General features: G+C 38.3%; 1 protein-coding gene across 1 annotated transcript in view; it reads left to right on the plus strand.

Moving 5' to 3' along the window:
• The first annotated feature begins 192 nt into the window (after positions 1-192).
• TEX15 (testis expressed 15) overlaps positions 193-27,026 on the plus strand; it is a 94,016-nt gene continuing 67,182 nt past the window's right edge. Inside the window, exons 1-3 of the mRNA XM_011944605.1 lie at positions 193-353; positions 11,279-11,393; positions 24,652-24,799. Coding sequence (XP_011799995.1) covers positions 193-353; positions 11,279-11,393; positions 24,652-24,799 — 424 coding nt within the window. The remainder of the gene's footprint in view (positions 354-11,278; positions 11,394-24,651; positions 24,800-27,026) is intronic.

Below are 27,026 nucleotides of genomic sequence, written 5' to 3' on the forward strand. Positions count from 1 at the left end.
GGCGCCTGAGGGGAGCGTCCCCCGACTGCATGAGGACTGGCGCGCCCGGGATGCGGTGCCGCGTGTCCCGGCGCTGTGGCGGTTGTAAGGCTGAGTGGAGGTTTTGCGGGGCTGCTTCGCCCTGGTGGCTCTTGGCTTCCTGGCTCGGCTCTGTGAAGGGAGTGAAACCTCTCGGGTCCCGGCGTCGTGCGGATGCAGGAAGAGACTCCTGCCTCAGCTTGGTGTGAGCCGCGTTCCAAGCCCAGCCCTGCGCAGATCCTTTCAGGCAGTTTCCATCCTCTCCGCGCTCGGGGTGGAGTTTCCGCGTTTGCAATGCTGGGTTTGAGGCGCAGGGCCGCCGCGCTGGCTGTGTCGTGAGACAGTACCCAGGGATGATGTTCGAGAAAGTGGAGAAGCTGAGGTCGTTGACAACTCGGAGGCTTTGAAGATACCACGGTTCCCTTCAAGTTCAAAAACGGTGAGCTCCAAGTGCAGTGTGAAGCACCCCCAGCGCCATAAGTGCACTGATTGCTTTTGGGGGTGATGGGTGAATATGGGACTGTTTCAAAGTATGAAGTAAAAGTGGTACCATTATTCGCTTGTTTTAATATTTGAATTTCCTTTTTGACGAACCTGTGTGTTGGTGGAGAAGGAACAGAAGTGATACAAGCTTTGGCGAGCGCGGTGGCTCAGCGCCTGTAGTCCTAGCATTTTGGGAGGCCGAGGCAGGCGGGTCACGTGAGCCCAGGAGTTCGAAACCAGCCTGGGCAACATGGGGAAACCCCTTCTCTACCAAAAAAAAAAAAAAAAAAATAGCCGGCGTGTTGCCACGCGCCTGTAATCTCAACTACTCCGGAGGCTGAGGCACGAGAATCGCTTGAGTCTGGGAGTTTTAGGTTGCAGTGAGCTGAGATTGCGCCACTGCACCCCAGCCTGTGCGACAGAGCGAGACTCTGTCTCAAAAAAATAAAAATAAAATGGTACAAGCTTTAATTAAAATGTCATTGAGTTCACATTGAGAAAATAGTTAAATTTATTGGATATTTTTAAAAGGTTTTAGGGTTCATCCAAAATACATTATCGCTGCTTGAAAGGAAAAGTTCGTTTTAACATTTGAAGTTAAGGGAACTGGAGCAGTGAAATCAGTATTTAGAGATACGTATAATGCTTTGTTATTGCTCACTTTTTAAAAAGCCTTTAATTAAAAAACAAAACGTAAATCTTTCTTTACCTTATTGTACAGATATTTAAAAATCTGAACCCTACCTAATCATAAAGATGTCAGAATTTGAGGGAGAGTGTTAAGCATCAAAACCCATGTATGTTTTCTTTTTTAAATAAATTATTTGGGTGGGTGCCAAATAATGCCTTGTAATCCTAGCACTTTGGGAGGCCAAGGTGGGAGATTGCTTGAGGCCAGGAGTTCAAGACCTGGCCTGGGCAACATAGTCCCCGTCGAAAGAAAGAAAGAAAGAAAGAAAGAAAGAAAGAAAGAAAGGAAGAAAGGAAGAAAGGAAAAGAAAAGAAAGGAAAAGAAAAGAAAGGAAAAGAAAAGAAAGAAAGAAAAAGAAAAAGAAAAAACAGCCAGACATGGTGGTGCAAGCCTGTGGTCCCCAGCTATTTGGGAGGCTGAAGTGGGAAGATTGCTTGAGCGCGGGTGGTCAAGGCTGCAGGAAACCATGATCCCATCACTTGCACTCCTGGGCGACAGAGTGAGACCCGATGAATTCTATAAAAGAATTCATGGAACTAGGCACACATAAGAGATTACCTGTTAGGAGTCTTATCGGCCAGTAGGAAGAAAGCATAAGAACTTCCTTTGACACTTTTTGAAATTTTAATCCTAGCAGCTAGTTATAATTTCCGCTTTAGTATGTTAAAAAATGTTTTACACAATAAAGTATAATTATAGTGCTTTTACTCAATTTCAGGGGATCCGAAGGTCACTTTTTCTGCCAGCACACCTACTAGTGTACTTGGGCACTTTAACGGTTTTTTTGTTTGTTTGTTTGTTTGTTTTTAATTGTACTGAAGGATGATATACTATACTGGATTACAAAATTGTTTTAAGTTAGAGAAAACAATCATGATTTTCACAATACCCAAAAATTTTGGAAAATTGGAAGTTATAATTTTTGGTAAATGTACTGCTTTGGTCTGCTTTTGCTGTGTTCCTATTTCTCATTTCAAAATAGCTTGGCTTTATGAAGGATGATACAGGGGATTTGAAGTGCCTACATGTTATCCTGTTAGGTCTCATGGAATCTCATTAAATCTCCAGCCCCTGAATGTGTTGCGCAGTTGGGATTAGTTTTCCTCTAAATCTATTAAATGTGATACCAAAGGTGAAAAGTAACCTCATCTTCTTTCCGTTTATATTTTGTTACCTATCTTTATCAAAGAGGAACTAATTTTTTGGTTCAATTAAGCATGTTTAAAATTGATGTTCTGTGGTGATTGACTCTCACTTTGTAATAATACTTCTAGCTTTATAAAGTTAGTCAAGTAGTAGAGCGAGATGATCAGAAATTAACTTTTCAGAAGTAGCTCTATGTCACAAAGGGGGGTAAACTTGCATGACAAACTGAGCAAAGTTCAGAAAATTTAAAACTTATACATAAATTTGATGATTGCTTTAATGAACAACTTTGCTTATTAGGATAGTCCCCGAAGTCTGGTAGCAATCCTATATCCTTGGAATGTGTAATCCACATAATGCAAAGCCTTTGTAATTACTGCCCTTTGAAAGTAATGATAACTAGCTGCTCCTGACGGGGGCCGGGGGAGGGGCTCGGGGTGGGTCTGTCTTTAATTACAGCAGCTGAGACTTTGGCACAGATGGGGTTACTGCTTTCACCAGTGTGGCTGTGAATGTATGTGGACAATTAAATCCTTATCCAAACCTAGTTTTGCATAGCTTTGTTCGTGCCTATTAGAGCCTAGGTATACAAAACATATTTTGATTTTTAAGGTTTATCTGAGGTTTAATTAAGCTACTGTATTTAAACTTGAAGATTTTTGAGGATAATATTTAATAAAATCACTGATTTGAGTAGCTTGTCCTGATACAAATCTAGAACTACACACAATCACTCTTAATGTGCCTCAAGGGGGGAAACTTTGCCAGTGAAAATAAAACTTCATTTCTTTTATGTGTTTAAAAGTGCAAGCTTGTGAGCTCTGGTACATTTACAGTTTGCACAGCGAGACTTTAAGGGTGTGTGTAAGAGAGAAATATGAATGTGGAAATGGCTATTTTATATTAAAACAACAGAAACCAAGGTAATCTAGTTTTCTAGAGGGTTCTTAGGATACATGGACTTCAGTGATTACTTGAAGCCCCTAACTGTATGCAAAAATGTGTGGATTGTGTTAATTTTTGTTGAAGAAAAGATATATGACTTCATCAGATTCTTTAACGCACGTGAGACACCCCTCTTATCAAAAAGCAGTAATATCGAGAGAGGATCACATTTCAGTTTTATGAACTGAAGTAGCTAAATAGTGAAAGAGCTAGGATTCAAACATGTTTTTAAATGCCAATCCTTCGCTTCTTTCGTTAGTTCACATTTATTGGACCTTGTAACCTCTTTTCTGGATGGGGCCATGTTCACTGTGTGGCTTACAGTAAAGCCTTGTTTAGAGAAAGACTTCAAGCTCATGTAAGCATTTAATGTAGGATCATAGTTATGAGCAAAAAAAAAATGAATTATATGTAAAGGAGACATATAGGCAAATATTTTCTCGATATATATAGATGAAAACATTCCTATAAATTTTGTGCCATTAATATAATAGAGCAAGTCAAAAGGGAGAAAGCAGGCCAGCACAGTGGCTCACACCTGTAATCCTAGTATTTTGGGATGCCAAGGCAGGAGGATCGCTTGAGTCCAGAAGTTGGAGACCACCCTTGGCAATATAGCAATGCCCTGCCTCTACAAAAACTTTAAAAATAGGGTCAGGTACAGTGGCTCATGCCTGCAATCCCAGCACTTTAGAAGGCCAAAGTGGGAGGATCACTTGGACTCAGGAATTCAAGACCAGCCTGGGCAATGTAGTGAGACCCCCATCTCTGCAGAAAATTTAAGTAGTAGCGTGACGTGGTGGCACATGCATGTAGTCCCAGCTCCTGGGTAGAGGGGGGAGGTTGCTGAGGTGGGAGGATCACTTGAGCCTGGGAGGTCAAGGCTGCAGTGAGCCATCATTGTGCCACTTCACAGCAGCCTGGGTGACAAATGGAGACATCTGTCTCAAAAAATAAAAAAAAATATGTATATAAAAATTAGCTAGGCATCCTGGCATGCACCTGTCATCCTAGGTACTCAAGAGGCTGAGGTGGAAAGATCGCTTGAGCCCAAGAGTTGAAGTCTGCAGAAAACTGTAGGCAAAATTTGAATATTATCCAGTCCCCAGGGGAAATAAACTGGAGTACTGATCACAGCATTCTAGGCAGAGAAATGAACTTGACTCTTGTGATGCTGTTAGGCACACAATGAGCCATGATTGCACCACTGCACTCCACCCTCCAGCCTTGGCAACACAGCAAGATCTTGTCTCGAAATAAGGAGAAAGCTTTTATTAAATCAACAACAAATTCTTCGGTGGTATAATTGCATAAGGTAATGGTGATCAGGAAAGTCTATAAACTCTTTGAGTTTAGAATGGTATTCTTATGAAGATTTATACAACCTTTACATCTGTGTGGTATGTTTTGTATAAAGTCATATTTGGCCAAGGAATAAGAATCAGCTTAAGTGAAGATCAAAAGAAAAAAAATTTTTTTAAGTTCCTCAAATCCGTTTTTCTCTCTAGAAAATGCAATTTTTGTGTGTTTTTCAAGCCCATGCCAATCAATTAGACCTAGTGTCTTTCTGTGTCTCGGTTTTTTCATGTGTAAAATGGCACATTTTCATACGTAAAATGAGAAAATCTGATTATAAATTATTTCGGTTGACTGTCTTCTGCAGTATTGTCTTTTTCTTGGGTCTTTCAAGCCCATTCCCAGCAGTTAAACCTAGTGTTTTAGTTTTTCCTAATGTGCTACATGCTGGCTTATCCAAGGTACAAATACAGGCACTTTCAAATATGCTTGTTCTCTTTTTTCTTTTTTCTTTTGAGATGGAGTCGCCCAGGCTGGAGTGCAGTGGTACAATCTCAGCTCACCACAAGCTCCGCCTCCCGGGTTCACACCATTCTCCTGCCTCAGCCTCCCCAGTAGCTAGGATTACAAGTGCCCGCTACCCGCTAATTTTTTTTTTTTTTTTTTTTAGTAGAGATGGGGTTTCACTGTGTTAGCCAGGGTGGTCTTGATCTCCTGACCTTCTGATCCACCCGCCTCAGCCTCCTAAAGTGCTGGGATTACAGGCATGAGCCTCTGCGCACGGCCGCTTGTTCTCTTTTAAGGCTAAAACAGAAATAAAGACTTCCCAGGTCAGTAAATAACATAACTATTTGAAGATGAATGGAGGAATGTTAGATGATTAAGATTACACTGTGTGGATTAAAATATTATGCTTCTTTATTTTATTAAACATACATTAAAAATAATAGCCAACACTTATATAGCACTTTACCACAAATGAGTCACTGTTCTGTGTGTTGTATTAATCAATATAGCAAAAGAGTGTTGATTAACTGAATTAACCTACTAAATACTGTTACTTTTTTCCCATTTTACATATGAAGAAACCAAGACACAAAAGAATAGGTAATGGCTCTAATGTTGCACAGTCAGTAACGGGCAGATAGAAATTGGGTTTTGGGGGGTTTCTTGTTTGTTTTGTTTTTTGAGACAGGGTGTTACTCTCACCCAGGCTGGAGTGCAGTGGCAGGATCAGAAGGCTCATTGCAACTTCCACCTTCTGAGCTCAACCAGTCCTCCCACCTCAGCCTCCCGAGCAGCTGGGACTACAGGTGTGCCACCATGCCCAGGTTTTTTTTTTTTTTTTTTTTTTTTTTTGTATTTTTTGTAAAGACAGGTTTTCGCCAAGTTGCCCAGGCTGGTCTTGAACTCCTGAGCTCAAGTGATCTTCCTGCCTCAGCCTCCCAAAGTGCTGGGATTACAGACGTGAGCCACCACACCAGGCCTAATTTTATTATTTTTTATTTTTTGTAAAGACAGGTTTTCGCCATGTTGCCCAGGCTGGTCTTGAACTCCTGAGCTCAAGTGATCTTCCCTCCTCAGCCTTCCAAAGTATTGAGATTACAGGCATGAACCACCATGCCCAGGTTTTTTTTTGTTTTTTTTTTTTTTTTTTTTTTTTTTGTAAAGACAGGTTTTCGCCAAGTTGCCCAGGCTGGTCTTGAACTCCTAAGCTCAAGTGATCCACTTGCCTCAGCCTCCCAAAGTACTGGGATTATAGGCGTGAGCCACAGATTAGGTGGTCTGGCTTCACCAAACTGCCACCAAAAATATCTCTTATCCAGGCATGAATAAGTGAAATAATTTTCTCTTAAAAACAATCTATCTGAATTATGCTAAAATTTTTAGAGAAAAATTATTTGCTTGCTACAAATTTGCAGAGTCTGAAAATTACTCTGTTTTGGTGATCTTGTATTTAATATGACAATTCAAAAGCAGGACTAAAATTTTTAGTCTGACAAAAGAATAGCAGCATCCCAAGAGTTCATTCTCTGCCTAGAATGCTGATGACCAGTACTCCAGTTTATTTCTCCTGGGGACTCAATAATATTCAAGTTTTGCCTACAGTTTTGTTTTTGTTTTTGTTTTTTTTTTGAAGTCTCCAATTGGTCTATTTAGTATAATCCCCACCAGGTTTGTTGCAGTACTTTGACACGATCAGTTTCTGAAGAATTTTTGAGAAGCCTGTTTGTTGCTAAAGTCAGGTAGAATCTTAAAATGAATGTTAGAAGTAGACAAGTTACATTAAAATTCATTCTTGATAGGGAGATTAGTAAGAAGGCACCTGAATTGCTAGTTGTTACCTTTGTTACCCCCACATTTAATATAAGTACCTAAAGAAAATGTTTAAGTGAACATTCTTTCATGAGAAAGATGTGTAATTAGATACATTTAGAAATTTATAATTGTATATTAGTGTTTTTCTGGGCATAACTCCATTACAGTATTAATTAGGCAGCTTATTTTAACCTTGTCTAGCAAACACTTTTTTAAAATTTTAGGTTCAGCGGATCATGCAAGGTGAATAATGGTCAGCAGCTATGTTTCTCATACTAAAATGTGGAAAATAAAGCTGGTGACTTCTTTGAATTAACACCAAAAGATAGTTTAATGTTTTAAAATGGGAGGAATATTTTATATGGCAAGATGACGTCAAGCACACCTCATTGACATTAAAAGAGAAGCTGAGGAATACTTGCGGGTTTTAACTGGAAAACAACTCACAGGGGGAAGAAAAGTTGATTCAGTATTGGTCAGTCCTAGTTAGAAATTTATAAATTTCTAGTTAAAAATGTATTACCTATATAGCTATTTTCCTACATTAATCAAAATGAATCGTGTGAATATTTAGATATGACCAATTTCAGAAATTACTTTGTTGTTGGGGAAAGAAACTGATGTTTTCTACAAGGATTAAGTAAGGCTCTTTTTTTTTTTTTTGAGATAGAGTCTCACTCTGTCACCAAGGCTGGAGTGAAGTGGCACCATGTCGGCTCACTGCAACTTTAGTCTCCTGGGTTCAAGCCGTTCACCTGCCTCAGCCTCCCAAGTAGCTGGGATTACAGGCGCCCACCACCACACCCAGCTAGTTTTTATATTTTTAGTAGAGATGGGGTTTCCCCATGTTAGCCAGGCTGGTCTTGAACTCCTGACCTCAGTTGATCCACCCACCTGAGCCTCCCCAAAGTGCTGGGATTACAGGCATGAGCCACTGCTCCTGACCTAAATAAGGTCCTTTTATTATTCTTTCCTTCCCAAGACTTGTATGTTATTAATTCCCTTGAAAATTGTGTCATTATCTTTAATCATCTGATTATTTCTTTGTATTTCCCTAATGTCTTTTAAAAAGCCTCATAACCATAATAGATTAGCAACTAATTCCTGTGCTTTTATGACAATTCCCAACTTCTTTTGCATTTAATTTCCATCTGTTTGAGCAGAGAATGCACTCAGTTTGGGGTTGTACATGATTGATCTATCCTCATCTTTCACAACCTATTAGCACAGTCATCCTCCATGTTTCATACTCTTCTAACACCATATCTGATTTCAAGGAACTTGGCAAGGTAATTATCTCTCTGTTTATATCTGCATAGGGAAGACAAGTGGCTTTAAGCAGGCAAAGTGGTGACTTTTTTTGCCATTCTCAGTTGTTTTTCACTATCGGTAACATAGAAGATGGCATTTGTTATATTTAATGCTTGGGCTGAAAAAAGAATGCTGATTTGTAGAAGGGTAGGTAATCCAGGTAATCTTCCTTGTGGAATAAGTTGCAAGTTATCCTGTGCTAGCTTACTTTATATGGTAGAGTGGATCTGTTTCAGTCAAGCCAGTCAGAACTTATGAGAAGGCTGAAGGAAGGATTAGGACTGAAGGATTGATTTCAATGAGAAGTTGAGCTGTTTCTCACCTTTCTCTGCAGCCAGGATGACCTTGGCCTTTTTGCAGAACTCAATCTTTGTACCACAGCTCCTAGACTCCAAAGGGAAAGAAACCAAGCGAGTCCTAACCCCTGGGGGCCCCTTAACTTTGATTTTTCCCCATGATGAAAAGCAGCTGGACTGGAAGTACTCCTCCCCATAGCCTGGGCTCTTGGGACAGTCTTTTAAACTTGTAAATTATTTTTAAGTCTACTCTCATTTGACTATATAATTAGATAGATACAGGATCCTTCTTGGGCCTAGAGGTGAGTCTGCCCCAGAGTTTTAGAGAAATACATCCATACAGCATAGGTCATAAAACAAGATTATAATTTGAGTCATCACAAAATCATGGAAATCTTTGAGTGCCAGTTTTGGCTTCTCGTTTGGGAAACCCTTCATATTGGTTGATTCAACATAGACTATGTAATATGCGTTATCAAAATAAAATAGTTGAACCACATAATTTAAAAGCATAATCGCTCTCTTGCCTTTGCCCTGAGGGGCAACAGACAAAGTCTATGCGATAAATATGAACATCGTGAGAAATGTGCTGGTAATCCTCAGACATTTCCTTCCTGGAATACTTAAATTCTGCTGTGCCTCATCATCTAGATTGGTGATTCTCAAACTGTGGTCTGTCTTCACTATCAGCGTCACCTGGGAATTTATGAGAAATAAAAATTCTTGGGCCTTAAACATACAGAATTAGAAACTCTGGAGGTGGGACCCAGTAATCTGTATTTTAATAAGCCCTCTAGATGATTCTGATACACACTGAAATAGGAGAATCACTAATGCCTTTGATCATCAAGGGTGAACCATAGTCTTTTGCTTTGCTGGTCTGTTACTTCACTATAAATATTTTATTGCCCATGTGGATATTACTGCATGTGTATACCAGGAATTGACAACCTGTGTTGTTAGTACTACATCGAATGATACCCAAGTTAAAATGGTTAGTGACCTTCACAGTTCTTTTCTATTTCCTTGTCTTCCTTCTTGCACAGCGCCTGACGCAAGGTAGCCACTGGATAATTTGTTAATTGAATGCCTACCTTCCCCCTTCCTGCCCTCCCCCTGCAAAAAGCAAAATCACGTTTTTGTTTATCTTTTGGTTTCTTCCTCTGCGGGAGCTTTAAGCCTGAAAGTGAAGTTCCCAGTTACAAATATGTCTTTTTCCTAATAGTGGCTCTGGCTAAAAGAGATTCCTGATACATTAAGGAAAAAGAAAAAAAAAAAAAAGGAGGAAAAAGGAAGAAAAAATAGTTCTTATGTACCTGTTTAGTATGCCTTCCTCAGAATTATCTTAGACCAATGGATCTCAAACTTATCTTACATCAGAATCACCTGGAGAATTTGTCAAACCACAGATTTCTGGGCCCAGCCTCCAGATTCAATAGATTTAGGATGAAGCCAGAGGGTTTGCATTGCCAGCAGGTTCCCAGGTTGTGCTGATGCTGCTGGTGTAGGGAGCACAGTTTGAGAACCACTTCCCCTAGTTGACTAGACCAGAAATACAGGTAATTTCATGATGTGCTTGTTAGGTGTCCCCCAGCTTGCATAGCCAGTGATCTATAATTAGGAAGTATAGGACATGCCCAGGTGACAGACTTTGTCAGTAGTGGTTTTTTCTAGCTCTATGCCTTTCAATATTCCAGAAGTTAAGATCTTCTCTTTGAACATAAGACTTTTTTCAGACTTTGAAAACTTACTCAAACTTACTTGTCTAAATAATTGAGTTTGAGTGGAATAGATTTTTACCCAACTCTTGCCACACTGATTACTTCATTTCTCTGCTTCTGTTTCTTTTTATTTCAAGCTTAATTTTTCCAATATTATTATATACTCAAACATACGTTGCTTAAGTTGATATTGTTTATCTGTTTTCTATCCTCCCATACAATTTTCTGAAGAATGGGAAATGGGCATTTCTTCTGGTTTTTTTTTCTCACAGCTAAACACAGTTGTTACAGACTTGACTCCTTGTCACTTGAATTCTTATTATGAAACACATCTTTAGCATCTCCTGAAACAGAGATTAAAAAGAGATGAAACTGAGGCTTTTTTCCAAACTCTTTTGTAAGCCTTTTTTTCTTGCTAAACAAGTAGTTTTGAGGAAAAATTGAAATATTAATCAATACAGATTTCTTGTATTTAATAGGAACTTTAGTTAAATATTTTCAACCATACCTATGCAAACACTATATTCCTGTGCAGATTAATATCCTGCAGATTAAATTTATAGTTACTCTACTGGATAGCTTCTGGTAGAGAAAAAAACTATTGAAGACCATTTTGGTTTTTCTTTTCCTTTTTTGTTTGTTTGTTTGTTTTGAGACAGTCTTTTGTTCTGTCAACCAGGCTGGAGTGCAGTGACGCAGACACAGCTAATTGCAGCCTTGACTTCCCAGGCTCAAGTTATCCTCACACCTCAGCCTCCTGAGTAGCTGGGACTACAGGCATGCATGGCTAATTTTTTAATTTTTTGGTCCCACTGTGTTGCCCAAGCTGGTCTTGAACTCCTGACCTCAAGCAAGCCTCCTGCCTTGGCCTCCCAAAGTGCTGGGATTACAGGTATGAGCCACCATCCCCAACACTAGTTTTTCTTTTCGTGGAATATCACCCATGAATTATAGAAAGATTTACCAAATCAGTACCTTCTTTGTTAAAACCTGTGGTTGGTGTGGCTCTGTAATTTGTGTCGTGTAGCCAACTTTTCTTTTTCCTATTGCAGGGATTTTGTTTGCCACTCTTTTGCCATTCCAGAAAGTCTGGAACAGCTCCATGCGAGTGTCTTTGTGTTGATATCCTCCCTTGAGAATTTTCATGATCAGATTAAAAGACAATTGGTAACATCCTCAAGCCACATTTCTTTTCTTATACATGACAGTTGTGTTAACTTACAAGTTTGCTTCATATTCTTATTAATGTACGAACTTAAAAACTATCTTTCAACTTACTATAATTACAATAGACATAGAAATGTCGTTAGTCATCAGTTTTCAAATATACATATTACCCATGTAATTGTTGCTAAATATTTCATGTTATTACTGATATCCTTATGTGAATGCTGGTGAGAGAGATGGACCATCACTATCATAGTACTGAGAATTTCTGGTTCCCAAATTATTTGGCATTTTATTTTTATATGCCAGTCTCTCATTTTAATTACCCTGATATTACATGGTTATATTTGTCCTTGATTGTTTCTTTTTATTCTCTACGTTTACTTCTTTGGGTCTCTTAGACAGTGACACTTAATTAAAGCACTTGAGTAAAATATGCACCAACTAGTAAGTCAGTAAAGGATAAGATGTTCTTTTATTTATATGATGAGTTCTAAAATATTTTCAAAGAGCAATCTACAGTGTCTACTTTAAATACCCTTTGACCTTTTTTTGGATGCTTAACTTAGAGAAAAGAAAAAAGATCTAGAATTTGGAGTAAATCTCAAATTTTGCTAAATGTTTCACCAATAAAAGTTATCTTTTCTTGAAAATGCATAGCATAGCATTTTAAATATATTAATTAGTACCATATAGAGATATACCTTATAATCAGTAGTATTATCTTGAAATCAAGAAATAAGTTAAAAGTTGTCTAGCTTCACAGGAACATGAAAGCCAATTATAATAGGTCATTAGGATTTGGACTAATTAGTTTTCTGTTGCCTCCATGGTGCATACAGTCAGAGTTAAGGTTTAAATGCCTCTAGAAAGAAACTTAAGAACTGAGTTGGGGCCAGGTGCGATGGCTTATGCCTGTAATCCCAGCACTTTGGGAGGCTGAGGCAGGCAGATCACTGGCGGTCAGGAGTTCAAGACATGGTGAAACCCCATCTCTACTAAAAATATAAAAATTAGCTGGGCATGGTGGCACATGCCTGTAATCCCAGCTGCTCGGGAGACTGAAGCAGGAGAATCGCTTGAACCCAGGAGGCAGAGGTTGCAGTGAGCCGAGATCATGCCACTGCACTCCAGGCTGGGTGACAGAGCGAGAGAGACTGTCTCACACACACACACACACAAAGAACGGAGTTTGAATAGAGCAGTGATTTAGATCCATAGTTAAGCATCAAGCCTGAACTTGAAAACCAACTTACCAGTTTGGTTACCTCAGATAAGTTTCTTAAACTTTCTGAGTCTGTTGTTCTCATCTGAAAATGAGAGCAATACCATCAATCTGTAAAGATAAAATGAGATATTATATATAAGCTACCTATACTGTGCGTAGTATGTATCATAACTACAGTGATTGACTAAAAATCAATGTTTGTGCTGTATGTAAAAACGCTAGAGCAAGCTCATCTGCTGCGTTACAGGTGGTTTTCCCAACTAGAACTGCGTAAGATTGGTGAGCTGACACTGGGACTCTGGGTAGCAGATGAGAATGTACTGAAGGGAAGAAAAAAAGAAAAGCTTATTGAGAAAAGAGGAGGGAAAGAAGAGGGGGGAAGGAAAAGGCATGAGAGAAGGAACTGAAATATGCAGAAAACAGACAGCTCCCTCCCCCAGAATGAAACAGGAGTGAAAGGGAGGCAGAAACCAGGAAGAAAAAAATGAATAGAGAGGACAATGAAGAGATAATTATTGGGCAGGGGGAGCTTCTAATCATAATTCTCTACATGTTTCTGTTTTTATTTTTATTTTGTAGATATTCCCTAATCAGTTTTCATGTATGGACTGAGTAATGATCATAACTGTATGATGCTAGATACCACTGAAGAGTGGTAAGTATTTCAAATAATGGCTTTGTTACTGCTTTATTTATAACTTGATTTCTTTTAACTACTTTACAATTGACTTATAAATAATTTGGCAATAAGGAAGATCGATGAAGAGTGTCTTTTATCACACTTTGGAATACTTTAAAGTATGTAAATATTTATTCTTGATGATAATACTTATTGGGTACTGTCTTAATCTACTCGGGTCACTACAACATAATATAAACTGGGTAACTCATAAACAACATAAATATATTTTTCACAGTTCTGGAAGCAGAGAAGTCCAAGATGAAGGTGCTGGCAGATTCAGTGTCTGGGATGATGGGTGCTGTCTCATATGTGGTGCATTTTCATTGTGTTTTTGCATGGTGGAAGGAGCTAGCTAGCTCCCTTGAGGGTCTTTAATAAGTATGCTAATCCCATTCATGAGGGGTCTGTTCTCAAGACTTAATCATCTCCAGAGGCCTCACCTCTTAATACCATCACTCTGATGTTTAGGCTTCAACGTGTGAGTGTCGGGGGCCACGAGCGTTCAGACCATAGCAGGTATTTATTTTGTAAGGAAGTATACTTTGTGCTGTAGATAGAAAAATGGGTAAATTGTAGTACAGTACAGAATATTGTCCCGTACATAATTGACCTTAGGTAGTATTGAAACTTTCAATAACTAATTTGAAAGTCAAGCCAAAAGGCAAATATTGCTTAGAACATTTGTGGTATTCAAGGTTTGGAATTACTTTTTGAACCAATATGTAAGCAGGGCAAGAAAATGAGGCCCAGCTTAGTGGCTCATGACAGTAATCCCAGCACTTTGAGAGGCAGAGGCAGGAGGATTGCTTGAGGTGAGGAATTTGAGACCAGCCTGTGCAACATAGCGAGACCTTATCTTTCAAAAAATAAAATAAAAATTAGCCTGGTGAGGTGGCATGTGCTTGCAATCCTAGCTACTTAGGAGGCTGAGGCAGAAGGATCGCTGGAGCCCAGGAATTCAAGGTTACAATGAACTGTAATTGTACCACTGCACTCCAGCCTGGGTGAGATCTCAGAGTGAGATCTTGACTCTTAAAAGAGAATTAATTGCTTTTTAGATTCTTAAAATTTTTACACTTTTAGTCAATAGTGGTATTGTCGCATTTAGTTACCCACATATTAATCTTACGGGTTTTAAATGATTTTTGGTTGATTCTAAAGATGAAATTCACTCTCAGAGGACGGGAATTGGACCCACTATTGACATTTAAAAAGCAAAAATACCATAGTCATGGAAGGAAATACTCTAGGCAATAAATGTTTTAAGTAATTGGAAAGGTAGAGGAGGAATTGGGACTGTTCAACGTAATGAGGCTATCTAACTTTTAAGGCATCGGCTTGCATACAGTGTACAATTTCTTGCATACGCCTATATGTGGAACCACAGAGAAAATGTAGATAGAGCCTGAAAGTGGTAGGAAGAGGGGTGTTAGGAGGAGGCAAAACATTTTACAGTTTACAATACAGCTGTAAGCGTTACCAAAACACAAATGAGCAAAGTAAAGCTTAGGAGCAGACATCTCGTGAGTGGCAGAATCAGGACAAGAAACCTACATCTGCTGACTTCTTGTACAGAATACTTTCTGTTATTTCGTAAATCCTTTCACAATTTTTTTTCAACCCGATTTTGTAAAGACAATTTGGAAGGGAAGTGAAAGGTTGGTTTGTTAAATCAAAAGGGTGTGAATTTCCTAGCCAGGTTATCTTTAGCTGCTTGTCACTGGTTGACCCTGATAATTTAGATACCCTCCCATCACCCCCCATATTTTAACTGGTCTCTATGATCAGTTCTAGACTTTTTTGCATTGGGGGGAAAATTGCTTTCAGTCTTAGAGTCTTCAAAACAAATCTGGAAGAGGCTTTATTTGTTAGCACTTCATAATATATTTGTTACTTTTATCCAGATAGTAAGATTTTTATTCTCCCCAAATAGTTAAATTACTACAGTTTTACTATAAATTTTTAAGGATTTAGAGGTGTGTAGTGTAGTCTAATTGTAAGGCTTTCTTTTGATACTGCATATCTTTCTGAGACAGTGGTCAATATGGGCACTGATTCTAAGAAGCACACAGGTTCTGCTTATCCAAATCTTTTAAACCTAAGTAAAACAAATATCAGCAGAATGGGGGCATTCTTTTTGGGAGTTATGTTGACTTTTTTTTTAATTGTGTGGTTCTGATAGTGAGCCCAGGTAACTACTGGAATTATTATGTAGTTGCTGTGAGCCTTTGTCTCTGGATCACACTAATGCCCTCTAAGGAAGTAGACTGAATAGATGGTTCATCTTCTCCAACAGAATTTGTTAATGTCTTTCTAAAAGACTCAGATTTGGCAGTGGCAAAGTAAACAAGATGAGTGAAAAGAAATGAAAAATGGCCTAAGTCCTAATAGCCATTTTAAATAAAATTAAAAGCATGATAAAACTGCCATGCATTCTTTGCCCTTTTGCTTCTAGTTTTCTATTCATTTAATATAAAGAGGATGGAGATAACCCAGAAACACTCTTTTAAAATAACTTCTACCTCCTATGTATAAGATTGAGGGGAAATTTAAAAAATTTAAATTTAAGAAATTTATGGGTCATTATTGTCTTGCATTTAGGCATTCCAGATGTTCCACTCTTCTCCCAAGTTCCAAGGTACCAATAGTCAAACTTCACATTAAAGGATTTGAGAAAAAATGAAAGATAGAACTTCACAAGTCACTGTGATGAAATTGAACTTTCTTTAAATGTGTGTGTGTGGCTGGGCACAGTGGCTCACACCTATAATCCCAGCACTTTGGGAGGCCAAGGTGGGTGGATCACGAGGTCAGGAGATTGAGATCATCCTGACCAACATGGTGAAACCCCGTCTCTATGAAAATACAAAAAATTAGCCAGGTGTGGTGGCGGATGTCTGTAGTCCCAGCTACTTGGGAGGCTGAGGCAGGGCAATCGCTTGAACCCGGGAGGCAGAGGTTGCAGTGAGCCGAGATCGTACCACTGCACTCCAGCATGGGGACACAGTGAGACTCTGTCTGAAATTGAAAAAAAAAAAAAAAAAAAAAGTATGTGTTCAAAAAGTGTTGACGTGTAAACCCTTGAATAATCTATACATTTACCTAGTGGAATGTCACATAATGGCTTCATAGGTGTTGAGTCTGAGCTCCATTTAAAAAAACAACAACAACAACAAAATAACTAATGCTTAACCAGATGCTCCTGCCTTAATTGGTAGAGAAAGGTCAGCAACATTCTTTAAGTCCAATAAGAGGATTATTAATAGATGGATTTTACTGGTAACCTCTTAGGGGCATCCTCTGACCCTTCAACAAAGCTTGGTTTCAGACTTCGAGTACATGAAAAGCAATGTGTTATTTAACTTTACCCCTTTGGTACCACTATCACCAATTCAACAGACATTTGTTGATGGTCATTTTTTTTTTTTTTTTTTTTTTGGGACGGAGTCTCACTCTGTCGCCCAGGCTAGAGTGCAGTGGCACGATCTTGGCTCACTGTTGGCAGCCATTTTGTGCAAGGTTGACTTCTAAGTCATTATACTACATATATTTTTTTTGATATGGGCCTTTTCCAGCTTACCATACAGATTATGCTCTTTTGATTATGCTCTTACTGACTAAAGATCAGTTCAAACTAACCTATAGGAGATCTTCTAAAAATCCTCTGTCTTGGTGCATTTAGGCTGCTGTAACAAAATACCATAAACTGGATAACTTATAGACAACAGAAATTTCTTTGTCACAGTTCTGGAGACTGGGGAGTCCAAGATCAAGGGGCTGCCAGATTTGGTAGCTGGTGAGGGACTGCTTGCTGGTCCACAGACAGCTGTCTTTTCCCTGCATCTTCACATGGTAGAAGCAGCGAGGGAGGTCTTTACAGTCTGTTTTGTAAGGGTACCTTCGTGAAGGCACCACCTTTAATACCTCATCAGCTTCTAAAGGCCCCATCTCCCAATACCTTCACATTAGGCTTTTTCTTTTTTTTTTCTAACAGTTTGATAGTTTTAGCTCTTATCTTTAGTCTTTGATCCATTTGCAGTTAATTTTTGTACATGGTTTAAAGTAAGAATCCAACTTCATTCTTTCGCACATGGATATCCAGTTTTCCAGTACTATTTGTTGCAGACTGTCCTTTCTCCCACTGAATGGTCTTGGCACCCTTGTGGAACATCATTTCACATATATGTGAAGGTTTATCTTGGAACTCTTTTTCCTATTTTATTGTTCTTAGATGTCTGTCTTCATGCCTGTTCCAAGCTTTAAGGAATATGAGTTACGGAAATAGTGAACGAATTAATAATATATATAAATCATGTAGGAAGCCAGGTATTATAAGTAAACGATAACACACACACACACACAAAATAGGAGAATCAGAGTTGAGACTTAAGACTTTGGAATTATCAAATACAGCATTTTTTTAGAGACAGAGTTTTTTTTTTTTTTCTTGCTGCATTGCTACGTTGCCCAGGCTGGAGTGCAGTCATAGCTCACTAGAGCTTTGAACTCATAGGCTCAAGCAATTCTACCACCACAACCTGCCACGTAGCAGGGAGTACAGGTGTAAACCATCACACTCAGTTTAAATACAATATATTTTTAAAGAAATGAGAAAGGCTTTAAAATGTGAGAAGCAGATTTTTTTAAAGAACCAAATATAACCCTTATTAATGGAAATAGTAGTAATTAAAAACTCAATGGACCAGAAGCAGATTAGACCTAGCTGAAGAGAGTCAGTGAACCAGATGTTAGATATGAAGAAACATGATATATTATTTTTAGATATGAAAGAAGGTTAAGAAACATGAAGAATAAAGGTAGAAATTTGAACATAGGTAAATAGAAGTTCTGTACTAAGGAAATAGAATGATGTCACAGCAATATTTAACGATAAAGTTTCTGAGAATTTCACGTAATTGTTGAAAGATACCAAAAGTTAGATATAAGAAGTTCATCAAGTACTTAGCCTAGAACATCATGATGAAAATGTAGGACATAAGAGACAAAGAAGATACTAAAAGCTGCCAGAGGAAAAGATTGCTCATAAATGAATGACAATTATATTGGAGGTGATAACATCTTCAGAGTGCTGAGAGAAAGTAGCAGTCATTCTAGAATTTGTACCTAGGAAAATTAAGCCTGATGGCAGCATGTCTACTAAAAAATAGAATTTATCATATTAAACTGTAAAAGATTTAAAACATTCCCTTTAAAATCAAGGGCAAGATCAAGATACCTGCCATTATTATATTCAACATTGTACTAGGTACAAGAAATAAATAGCATAAGAATCAGATGGGAAGACACAAAACCATAAGTCATTATACAGTCCATTATTCGTAGAGGATATGGCTGTTAATGAAGATAAATTATTAGAATTAATAAGAGCTTAACAAGGTTGCTGGGTAGCCAATATATAGAAATTGGTTTTGGAGAGTCATTTGCCTAGTGATTGAGTGCATTCACTCTGGTGCCACACTGCCTAGCTTTGAATTCCAGATTCCACCCTTCCTAGCTTTGTGTCCTTGGACATACTATTTAACTTTCCTGCACTTTTGTTTTCTAATTTAAAATAAGGGTATCTGATAGGGATATTGTGAAGATTAAATGGATCAGTATATATCTAAAGCACTTAGAAAAGTATCTGGTACCTGGTAAGTGTTATATATGTGTTAGCCATTTTTATTATCAGTATCAACATCATTTTAAACATAGTAGTGAATAAAATAACTTTTAAAGATACCGTATATAGTAACGTAAAAATTATAAAGTACTTTAGATTAAATACTTTAAAAGAAGTGTAAAAACCCTCAGGGAAAAAAGTTATAAAACTTTTGAAAGACATTAATGACCTGAATACCATGTTCACAGATAGGAAAGCTAATAAAACAACATGACTTATCTTAAGATTGATCACTAGGTTCAGTGAAGTTCCAGTTAAAATCTAAACAAAATTTATTCTTAGATAGGCCTAATTTAAAATGTGTATATAAGTGCAAAGAGGCTGTGGAAGAACAAGATTTGTTGTTTTTTTTTTTTTCCTTTCGGTTTTGCTAAAACATGTATCAAGATTTGTTACAATATGGTGTTGATGCATGAATACAGAAAGACACCGATGAAACAGAGCACAGAGCCCAGAATTCATACATATGTAGAAAATGGGTTTATGTCAGAGATGGCATTACAGATAAGTAGGAATAGGAAAGGTTGTTTAAAACAAAATGCTAGCAGTTTGATATTCACATGGAAAACTTGAACTTTTATTTTTTACCATAGACAAAAAATGAATTTGAGGCAAAGTAAAGACTTAAAGGTAAAAGACAAAACTATGAAACTTTTAGAAGAAAATATATGGGATATCTTTATGATCTTGGGAAGAGGTATATCTTTTTTTTTTGGAAACAGAGTCTTTCTCTGTCGCCCAGGCTGGAGTGCAGTGACGCAATCTCCGCTTACTGCAAGCTCCGCCTCCCGGGTTCGTGCCATTCTCCTGCCTCAGTCTCCCGAGTAGCTGGGGTTACAGGCCCCTGCCACAGGCCCGGCTAATTTTTTGTAGTTTTAGTAGAGATGGGGTTTCACCATGTTACCCAGGATGTTCTCAATCTCCTGACCTCGTGATCCACCCACCTCAGCCTCCCAAAGTGCTGGGATTACAGGCGTGAACCACTGTGCCCAGCCTGGGGAGAAGTATTTCTTAAAGTTGATCAAAAGCAAAAATGAAAGCACAAAATATAAATTAAAATATTCATATTTGGGACTAAAATTAAACATACCTCTTTTAGAAAATGAAAATACAACTTTTAAAAGTAGGGGGAATTATTTGCAATAAATGTAATTAGCAAAAAGGATAATATCTCATATAAAGATTTCTTGCAAATACATAGACTAAACTGATAGAAAAGTGGGTAAAAAGCTTGAATGGGTATTTCCCAGATGTGGACACATGACCAGTATATATACTCAGTACATGATCATTCTCAAAAATTGGGGGCTGGGTTCAGTGGCTCAAGCCCACAGGCACTTTGGGAGAATGAGGCAGGCAGATCAGTTGAGGTTAGGAAGCTGAGACCAGCCTGGCCAACATAGTGAAACCTTGTCTTTACAAAAATTAGCGACGCGTGGTAGCACGTGCCTGTAGTCCCAGCTGCTTGGGAGGCTGAGCCAGGAGAATCACTTGAACCCAGGCAGCAGAGTTTGTAGTGCACTGAGATCACGCCACTTCACTCCAGCCCAGGTGACAGAGCAAGACACTGTCAAAAAAAAAAAAAAAGGGTGAGGGGAGAGAAAATGCAAACTAACCACAATTAGTTATCATTTGCTCCTGTCAGGTTGGCAGAAAGTAAAGACTACCAACATGAAGTGTTGATGAGAATATGGAGAAACTGGAACTCTTATATATTCCTGGTAATGATGTGTAATAAAAGATTGAGAAATTAGCCAAGCATGGTTGGCATTTGCCTGTAATCCTAGCTACTTAGCCATTGGGGAGGCTGAGGCATGAGGATCAAAAATCTGTGTGCATTTAGCTGGCATCTTCCCATGACGGCGCTCTCACTCACCCCACACAGTGCAATGAGGACAAACCAGAATTCCCCATGTCATAATTGATCACTTGAGGTCAGGAATTTGAGACCAGCCTGGGCAACACTAGTGAGACCTAGTCTCAAAGGAAAAAAAAAGATTCAGAAATGAGACTATACAAAAATAAGTTTTTCTATGTGAGGAATCTTCCTCAAATAGAAACAAACAAAATTAAAAGGCAAAAATATTAAAATACGTATGATAGACAAAACTAATTTATTTGTATATGGAGTCCTTATAAATCATTAACTAGAATACTATCTGTGGGAAAAAAATGGACAAAAAGATAAGAACGAGTGATTCACAGAAAAAACAAAATAGCTCAATGTCACTGATAATGAATTAAATGCTAACTAAAACCACAAGTTTCTATTTTTATTTACCATGTTTTCAAAGGTTAAATTTGATGAAATATTAAAAAATAAAAATGGAAAGAATATTTTCTTTAAAGCAAAAATTAGTAAATAATAAAGACTAGATACAGAAAGGTGAGTTACTAAGAAACCAAGAAACTCAGGATTATGAAGTCATAGAAGTCTGGCAAGCTGTGTTATTTCAAGAACAGAGTGGTTAAGAGTATCAAACACAGAGAGGCCAAATAAGTCATGAGCCACAAATGACTGATGTGGATAATCATTGATGACTTTGAAGATCGCTGTTTAGGTGGAGTAATGGAAGTAGAAATCAAAGTAGATTGAGGAGGGAGTGGTAAGTGAGCTAGAAAATGGCAAATTTTTGCATATCTGAGATGAACTCAGCTGATTTATGATGTATTATCATTTTTATTTAACTTTTGTTTGAATTTCTACTGATTTAATTTCCTCCTAATAATAACAGGATTATTCATTGTTTTTGTTTCTTCTTGAATCAATTTTGGTAGCTTTTTTCCTAAGAATTATTTTTCTCTAATATTTAAATGTATTGGCCTAAAGTTATTCATAACATACATTCTCTTAAAACCTATATAAATAGATGTTTAAATTATTAGCAAACACTTGTCTTTGGTTCCTTTGTTCTTTATTTTGAATATCTGTTAAAGTATATGGTATATACTTTATATATATTATATATTATATATTTTATATATATACTTTATGTATATTGCCATGTACATTAACTATTCATGAATGTTTTATAATTGATTTCTTTTTCTATCTAGAATAGCCCAGGACTCCAGAAGACAGCCTCAGCATGAATCCTCAGAATTCAAACTTCCTTATTTTACTTATATATATATATGTATATAAATAAATAATACATAAATATATATATATTTGTAGGACTATTTCATATGATATAATTTGTAATATGTAACATATAAATATAAAGGTTATAGGTCTGTGATACATGAGCATAAAGAAATATATATCAAAGGTCTAATATCCCACCCATAAAAAACCCAAACCAAAAAAAAAATACATGAAGTTATCACTTTAACATGGTTGAAGTTAAAGAGACGTTATTCCTGCTTAAAAGGTAATAACTGAAAAATTGCTGAGCACAAGTTATTTAATGAAGGATGTTGAATACCATTGTGTCCTGATTATTCATCTTTCATTAGTTGTAAACTTAGCTTTTTGTGGTAAATTATTATCCTAAGTATGCCCTGAGGAACAGAAGTGAACTTCATAAATCTTTCCTTTATTAGTAAATTATGCTAGAGAAACCCTATAGCTGAAACTATCGAGCTTTCTTGAGTATGTAATTTTTTTTTTTTCTTTGAGCTGGAGTCTCACACTGTTGTCCAGGCTGGAGTGCAATGGTGCGATCTTGGCTTGCTGCAGCCTCCGCCTCCTGGGTTCAAGTGATTCTCCTGCCTCAGCCTCCAGAGTAGCTGGGATTACAGGCGCACACCACCACACCCGGCTAATTTTTTGTACTTTTAGTAGAGATGGGGTTTCACTGTGTTGGCCAGACTGGTCTCAAACTCCTGACCTCATGATCCGCCTACCTCAGCCCCCCAAACCAAATATGTAATGTAACTGTAGTTAAAGGCAGTTTTGAGGATTGTACTTTGAGGATTGTCCCAGCGCTTGGCTGTTCAAGTAAAGTATATTCAACTGATTGTTCTTTACCTTTATGTGCTGTTGTTACAGATCATGACTAATTGAAGAGATTTTTATTGCATAAGGCATTCTAAACTATTTTCCATTCTTCCCCTTACTAAACTGTGAGGTGAACATGGCAGCCTTGACAAGTATCTCTAGAGCTGGTGCATCTTAGGAGTATTCTTGTTAGAAAGCAGTACTCCACTAGTGTCTTTGTGGCTGAATGGAAGAAGGGCTGGCTGGCTTCTCTTTTTTTCTAGAGGTCTTTTTCATTCCCTGATCCATGTTTGATTGGGAGATTGCAAGATCACCTTTCATAAAGAACAGGAGGGTATTGAGAGGGACATCCTTGTGAACCTTCTTAGAACCTTATCCTTTGTGATCCTTCTGTAGAATTTTGGCATCTTTTAAGTTGGATTGTGATCTAATGTTTAAACTAAGCTGTTGATAGGTGTCAGGAGGGCCATCAACCATGTTGTGAAATGGTATGAAAAATACCTGCTTATATATATTTCCTTGTGTGTATACTCCATAGCTGTCTTTTGAAATCCAGTTTGAGTTCTACTTAAAGAGGTTAAGAATCAATATTTGGCAGGGGATGGAGGTTGCAGGGGAGTTTGGGGAGAGAGAGAAAGGAGAGGGAAAAAGGAAGGGAGGAATATTTTTGATATTTCTGGTATAGCAATATATGATGTCTTAAGCATTTATAGAATGATACTATGCAGCAGTAGTCAATAAGCAATTGGCTGTTGTTGGCCATCAACTGTAGGAATAGTCAGCAATAGTTGGTTTACAGCTTTTTGAAGTTTCTTCTGAAACCAGAGATTTTGATTTAAAGAGAGTATCATTTTCGTCACAGAAATGTATAGGGAAAAAATGCTTTCTGAAAATGGAATATTTGAGCTGGGCATGGTGGCTCATGCCTATAATTCCAACACTTTGGGATTCCAAGGCAGGAGGATCACTTGAGCCCAGGAGTTCAGAACCAGCCTGGGCAACACAGAGAGACCCTGTCTCAAAAGAAGGAAAGAAAAAATGGAGTATTTGGTAAGAATTTTACCAAATGTGTATAAAAATTGTTATGGCTGTAAGTTTTTGAGCTTTTCAGGAGCAGGGAGACTTTTGGTTACCTAATTACAGTTACATGAATTACAAGGAAACAATGCGTTAGAAACAAAAATTCATATATATATATGAAATATATATATGTGAAATATATATGTGAAATATATATATTGAGGTAGAGTCTTGCTCTGTCACCCAGGCTGGAGTGCAGTGGAGTGATCTCAGCTCACTGCATTCTCCACCTCTTGGGTTCAAGCTGTTCTCGTGCCTCAGCCTCCCAAGTAGCTGGAATTACAAGCATGTGCCACCACACCCAGCTAATTTTTTTGTGTTTTTAGTAGAGATGGGGTTTCACCATGTTGGCCAGGCTGGTCTCAAACTCCTAGTGTCAAGTGATCTGCCCACCTCAGCCTCTCAAAGTGCTGGAATTACAGGTGTGAGTCACTGTGCCCAGCTAATATTTTTGATATACGAAAAACAAAGTTGTAAACTCATTTTCTTTTTTGGGTAACTGGCAAATTGAGATGGAAACTTTCTGACAGTTGACTAAGAACATTTTACTATTTACTTTTGTTGAACTTTTAAATGATTGTACTGCCATTGCCTTTTATGTATTTATTGACCTTTTGCTTAATAACCTTGGGTTGATTTTAGGCCACCAACAAAATGGAAATGAAAGAAACTGCTAAACAGAATACACTGTGGCAAATGAGCTCAACTAGCAAACCCATGTTAAATACTCGTGAAGTCAACCCTTTGAAGAAATTCACCATTCCTAAGATCAGGAGGACAGCTGAGAAAGGTAATATTTCTGTGGAAGTTGGGAACTTTTTTAGTAACTATTACTGTATTTCTCTGATTCTTATTTTATGTTCATCTTTTATTTTAACTCTATATAAAATTAGGTTAATTCAGGTCTCTAATTCCTTAAACATACATGTACTTAACGTTTCCACACAAAATAGAATAGATGCATGTTCTGCATCCTTCCCACAAAGTACACCTAAAATCCCTGGACATGTTTATAAAACAAATGTGCGAAGACTTTCAAAACTGGAGAACACACACCAACTAGGGAATTTGGGACTCAGGGAATGACATAGCAGTAAGTTCCCTGGATTTTCTTTTTGTTTCCTCCATATCTCAGACTGGATGCCCCCAACAAGAGAAATGCCCTCTGGTGCAGACCTCCCCCAGAAGCCCCGAGAAAAACCTCTTCTTTCTTGCCAGTGGACTAAGAAAGGGGCAGCCTAGAAAGTTGGAAACCTGTTTGACATTAAATATACCCCTCCCGTTTCCCACTGGGGTGATGTCAAAGGAGATTGAGTGGGGATCCTGGACTCTGACCCCCTACCCAGCAGGAACAAGGTACCCCTTTTCTTCCCTATGATGCCAGTGGTGATCCAAGTAGGATCACACAGCAATAACGCATTCTCTTCCCTGCCATCATCCTGCTCCTGCAATGTCAGTTGTTATCTACCCCTGCTTTGTGGTGATGAGTTGCCCTTTCCACTAGGGTTAGAGTCAGTGAACAAAGTGGAGAGCCTGAACCTCCACCACATCCAGCAGTAACAAGGCCTCCTTCTACAATGTTGGTGGAGGATAAGTGGGGACCATGGACTTCCAGCCCTTTCCAGTGGTAACAGGATACTCCCCAGCGTGTAAATGGAAGCCCTGTGGAAAGCCAGAACTTCACCTCTGCATAGTGATAAAGAGTCAGTGCTCCCCTTTCCCTGCCAGCCATTGTTCCTGCCAGCATAGTTTTAGTAAAGTCTTGCTGAAGTGCAAGATTAAATATAATCCGGAGTCTCATAAAATGCCCCAGTTGACCAGGATATAATAAAAATCGCTCATCTTAACACACACCAAGAAAATCTCAACTTGAATGAGAACAGATAACAAATGCCAACATTAAGATTGACACAGGTGTTGGAACTATAATTAACTGAGAGACTTTTAAAGCAGCTACCATAAAGATATTTGGACAAACAGTTACAGACACTTTTGAAACAAACGAAAAGCTAGCAAATCTCATCGAAGAAATGAAATATGTAATAATCGAATACAAGACTTAGAACTGGTAATTTAATTAAAATAAAAACTCAGGCAAAAACTAAGAGAACTACAAGGAGAAACAGAGAAATCTACTATTATAGTTGGAAATACCCCATTATCAGAAATGGGCGTATTGCCAACAGACAGAAAATCACTAAGGACATAGCTCAGCAACACCATCAATCAACTTGATATAATGGACATCTGTAGACTATTCCATTCAACAGTAGCGTGTTAGACATTCTTCTCAGGTACACCCAAGACTCACCAAGATAGACCATACCTTGGCCATAATATACATGTTAAGAGACTTGAAATAGTAGAAATCGCTGGGCGTGGTGGCTCACTCCTGTAATCCCAGCACTTTGGGAGGCCAAGACAGGCGGATCACGAGGTCAGGAGATCGAGACCATCCTGGCTAACACGGTGAAACCCCGTCTCTACTAAAAATACAAAAAATTAGCTGGGCGTGGTGGCGGGCATCTGCAGTCCCAGCTACTCGGGAGGCTGAGGCAGGAGAATGGTGTGAACCCAGGAGGTGGAGCTTGCGGTGAGCCGAGGCCACTGCACTCCAGCCTGGGCGACAAAGCAAGGCTCCGTCTCAAAAAAAAAAAAAAAATAGAAATCATACAGTCACCTCTCAGACCATGTATTAATCCATTTTCACACTACTGATAAAGAGATACTAGTGACTGGGCAATTTACAAAAGAAAGAGGTTTATAGTAGACTTATAGTTCCACGTGGCTGGGGAAGCCTCATAATCATGGCAGAAGGCAAGGAGAAGCAAGTCACATCTTACATGAATGGCAGCAGGAAAAGACAAAGCTTGTGCAGAGAAACTCCCATTTTTAAAACCATTAGATCTCATGAGACCAGTTCACTATCACGAGAATAGCACAGGAAATACCTGCCCCCATAATCCAGTCATCTCCCACTGGATCCCTCCTACAACACATGGGAATTATGGGAGCTA

The sequence above is a fragment of the Colobus angolensis genome, unplaced genomic scaffold, assembly GCF_000951035.1.
Source record: "Colobus angolensis palliatus isolate OR3802 unplaced genomic scaffold, Cang.pa_1.0 Scaffold233, whole genome shotgun sequence".
In the NCBI taxonomy this organism is placed as follows: Eukaryota; Metazoa; Chordata; class Mammalia; order Primates; family Cercopithecidae; genus Colobus; species Colobus angolensis.